Here is a 4,405-nt window from a genome sequence, read left to right as displayed (position 1 = left end):
GCTGCTCCTCTATCTTGGCTTTTTCTTTGAATATGTTCCCAAAAACTGTTATATTCCATGTTTTGATTTTATTTTTGATGTATCTCAATTTACCTTGTAGTTTGTACATTTTGGTATCTCTGATGTCCATCGATTCATGTCATCACTTCTCAACAAGTTGAGTAAAATCCGGATGGGTAAACCAAAATTTCTCAAATTGAAATGGCTTATTTCAAGGAGTACCCTAGATAGCAGCAATCAGAGAAATGGGCAAATGATCTGACCCTCCACCAGGTAGAATGTCTGATTCTACTATCGCTCCCTCCAACAGAATACTTTCAGATATTAGAAATCTGTCAAGACGAGAGGCGATTTGTCTTTCACCTCCCCTTCTGTTATTCCAAGTGAAAGCCCCACTCTTGGGGTGGACATCCACTAATTTAGTTGTGTTGATGAAATCTAAAAATGCTTCAGAATCTTTGTTGAGCCTCCTGGTCCCTCCTTTCTTCTCCAATAGTGTAGTTATCATATTGAAATCCCCTCCTATGATTGCCTTCGCACTGGGATATCTGAGCTTCAGATTCAATATAGTTCTAAGAAAATTGTATTTCTCTTCTAACTTCTGAGGCCCGTAAACGTTGGTGCACAAATAGGTCTCTGAATTGCCTATCACTTGAACTTCTATGGCTATAAAGGACCTGGTAGCTTCAGAGGAGAGGATTTTGATTACATGTGGATTCCACAGGGTAACTAAACCTCCCTCCCAACCATGACTAGCAGTTTTCAGGTATTCCATTTGTCTACCTAGCTTTTTTCTTGCATTATAAATAGTATTACTTGCGCATTTGGTTTCTTGCACAAATATAATGTCAGGTTTTTCCTTTTGGACCTTCCTCTTTAAGAGTCTCTATTTTATTTGGCTATTGATCCCTCTAGCATTCCAAGAGATGACTTTCATTTTAACACAAAAAAATTAGTAGTTAAGAGAAAAAGCTTCTAGAGCTTTCATCTTACCAAAGTTTAAAATAATTTGTCCCAGTTCCTGCAATGCCTCATTATTGGATCTGCGCCCTCTCTTCTTCCTTTGTTTGGAGCTGGTGGATGTATTAAGTAGGATTTTTTTCGGAGTCCCATTCCTTTTGCTATGCCCAGATTCTTGTTTTGTATCAATCTCTGCTTTCTGTTTTGCTATGAATATCTCACTAATTTTCCTAACTTCCTCTTTCGATATGTTTTCCATCCCCTTCCTTTTCCAGTTTTCCACCATGTCTGATAGGTTAACTCCTTCCTGCTCTAATATCTCATTGAGCTCCATTTCCTCACTTCCGATGTCACTTATGATCATTTTTGAATCTTCATCTACCCCTTCTGTTACTTCCTGAGTCTGTTCTGTAATGTTTTGAATATTTTCCTCCATTGCTTTGGTTGCATACTCTGTTGTAGTTTTGTTTGCTTCAAAGGTATTTTGTTCGTTATTATGGTCCTCTGATTCGGTCTCAGTCTCCAATACTTCAAAAGCATTACTAGTATTACCTTGTGTTGCGTTTGTTCTAATTGGGCATTTCCTGTTTGCTCTCTATCTTCCTCTTCGCCGAATGAAGGTATCCCTGTTCCATTCTGCCTGATCTCCCTTGAGTTCTTCCACTGTTTTGTTTAATGGACATTCTCTGATTAAATGTCCATGCTCATGACACTTATTGCAGCGAAATGGAATCTGCTCATAGTCAATGGCTTGGAAGTAGTCCTCATCGCTATATTCCAACCACAGTCCTTCATGCAATGCCCCCGATACATCCAAATCCACACAGATTCGAGCACATGAAGTATATCTTCTCTGCAGAGTGGCTTATGAAGCTTTGATAAAAGTCCCTAGATTTTCACCTATTTGTTTTAGAGCTGAATGTCCCCAATAGTCTATTGGTAGTGTGAAGAGGCGAATCCAGACTGGTACCTGCTTGAAGGTTTCTTTTTCTAGCACGAAGTTGGGTTTCCAAGGCCTCATATAGAGGCCCGCTGAAGTGAAGAAGTAAGGTCCACCATCAAATATTCTATCCTTATCCTCTAATTTCGAAAAAAAGCAACAGTGAAAAAACCTTTGGCTCCTAGGTGCAGTCTAACATCACCTTTGGGTTTCCATTGTTGCTTTATCCATTGACACAGCGCCCTTTCCGTTGGTCAGAGTCCCATGAACTTGGAAATCACTGCATGTTCAGTCATGTGCTGTCTGTAGGCTTGAATTTCTCAGTCCATTATCAGGACCCTTAGGGCTTTTGCTGTTTTAGGCTTGCATGGTCCTTGAGTTGTTTGCCATTAAGGTTTTTTGGTTTGTTCCCCTTCTCCTCGCTCTCTTTTTCCAGAGCTCCCTTTTCACCATTTTCTTGCTCCTTCTCTTGTTTGTTCTCAAGTGTGTGATGTGCCTGCGTTGTCTTCTCCTTGCTTCTACTGGCTGTTCTACCTTCGATCTCCTTTCCTTTCAGTTTTTGAGTGCTTTGTTCCTCCTTGCCCTCATATCTTCTCCTTCCCTTGCTAGTCCCATCCTCTTCATGTGACTTTTCATACCCTGCAATTTTCACACCTTCCTGTGTTGTTTGTTTGTGCATGATTATCTGTTTGTAAGTAGGGGTCCCTATGGACCCCTCGTTTACCATCTATCGGGTCAGGATCTGTCCCCTCTTGAAAATTTCTGCCACTCTGACCCTGTTCCTTTCCAGTTTCAAACCCTAGGTCTAAAAATTCCGTGAACTGTAAACTCTTGTTTCACCCAGCTCAAAAAAAGGAGGTTTATCACTTAGGAAATACTTCCTAATAACTAATTATCATAATAGTTATTTATTATAAAAGCTATGTGTAAATAATAATAATAATAAATTAACGGAGTTAGGAGATAAAAGCTTAGAAGATCATAAATATTGGTAACTATATACAAATAAAATTATTTTGACAAAATTACAAAATAAATGCTCACAATTATAAAAAATAATAACTAAATAATAACATAATGAGTATATAAGCTCAAATAATGATACATATTTAAAGTAGATAGATACATGAAGCTAAGTCTTTAACGCTTTGTATTAACTAGTTGTAAAATCAACATAACATTAATATGTTTGCATTCCGTTAACATATATTTATTATTTAGAAATCTACATGCTAAGGAATCAAATAAAAAAATATCTTAATTAACAAAATATTTCTGCAACTTCCATCATTATCTTCATTCTAATGATTCTTTCCACCTAGTTCTTCTCAAGTGTCAACCAACTGTAGAAGGTAACAAATTAAGAGAATCTCATGACCATAAGAACATACTCGAAGATGAGCTTAAATAATTTGATTCATTGCTTAATATGAAACTTATGAATTCTTCTTTTCTAAGTGTAGAGGGAATGTAATTCAATAAGGGATGAAAATTATCTCAGAAGTCTCAAGTAGTAAATTAATGATGTGGAGTGTATAAATTAGACTAACAATCTCATAAAGAAAATTGGTTGACTTAATTACTTTGCAAGTATTTTCACAATCTATAAAAGTTGTTGAAACTGAGTAAGCATTTCATAATACATATAGTTGAGTGATGTTTGCATAGGAAGGTGTCACATTCAATGTGGATTATAAAGATATGAGAGAAGATATAGATATCCATGGTCCAAAAAATGGACACCTACTTCATCTTAGAAAAAATAACTTGGAGTCTATAAATTACCCTAACAATTTGATAAATAAAACTAGTTGATTTTTGTTGTTATTAATTACTTTGCACGTATTTGTAAAATTTGAGAAAGTCGCTAAAAATAAGTAGACATTTTAGAATACATCTAGTCTAATGACATTTGTAGAGGAACGTGTCACATTCAATATGGAGTATAAGGATACCGGATAAAATACAAATCCCCATGGTCCAACACCATACATGCCTCCGTCCTCTTAGAAAAAATAAATATGATGAAGATGATATATGTGTTATATAGAATTGAATTTTTGTTCATTTTATTAATGTCAACATGCTTCTCCATAATGAAGAGAAAGTATGTACAACTTTCCACCTCAGTTTAGGAGACTCTAAAATTTAGAATTCAACTTTATATGGCTTTGTAGTGCAATTTAACTAGTTTTTTTGTAGTAATTGAATTGGCATTTTACATCATTTTAAAACTAACAAAATTGTGTAGAAATAAATTTTCATCGCAAAGTTCTCATGGATGTTAAAAATTAAAATTTCATAATTAAATTGTTAATGAATTGAGTGAAATTTGATTGTTTCCAAATATTTCTAATTCTCGATAATTGGGAAGTCAAAATATTCAAAATATTTTTAAATTTAAAAACAAAAAGAGAAAAATAAAGGATTTCATTTCAATTTGAAAAATTAATTTTATTTTCAGTTTTTAATACTCATAAATTATTCCTTTCATATGGAGTGGGA

General features: G+C 35.0%; 1 protein-coding gene across 1 annotated transcript; it reads right to left on the bottom strand.

Annotated features, from left to right (window-relative positions):
• Positions 1-223: 223 nt before the first annotated feature.
• On the bottom strand, positions 224-775 carry LOC149158623 (uncharacterized). Its single transcript, XM_089434050.1, has one exon. The coding sequence runs from the start codon at positions 773-775 to the stop codon at positions 224-226; it is 552 nt and encodes a 183-aa protein (XP_089290176.1).
• Between the last annotated feature and the right edge of the window lie 3,630 nt (positions 776-4,405).

This window comes from Pinus tabuliformis, chromosome 5_2, assembly GCF_031772625.1.
Source record: "Pinus tabuliformis cultivar Carrire ecotype Pingquan chromosome 5_2, CPIR1, whole genome shotgun sequence".
Lineage (NCBI taxonomy): Eukaryota > Viridiplantae > Streptophyta > Pinopsida > Pinales > Pinaceae > Pinus > Pinus tabuliformis.
The sequence above is the reverse complement of the archived record's forward strand: the minus strand, read 5'-3'. Positions and strand labels throughout refer to the sequence as shown.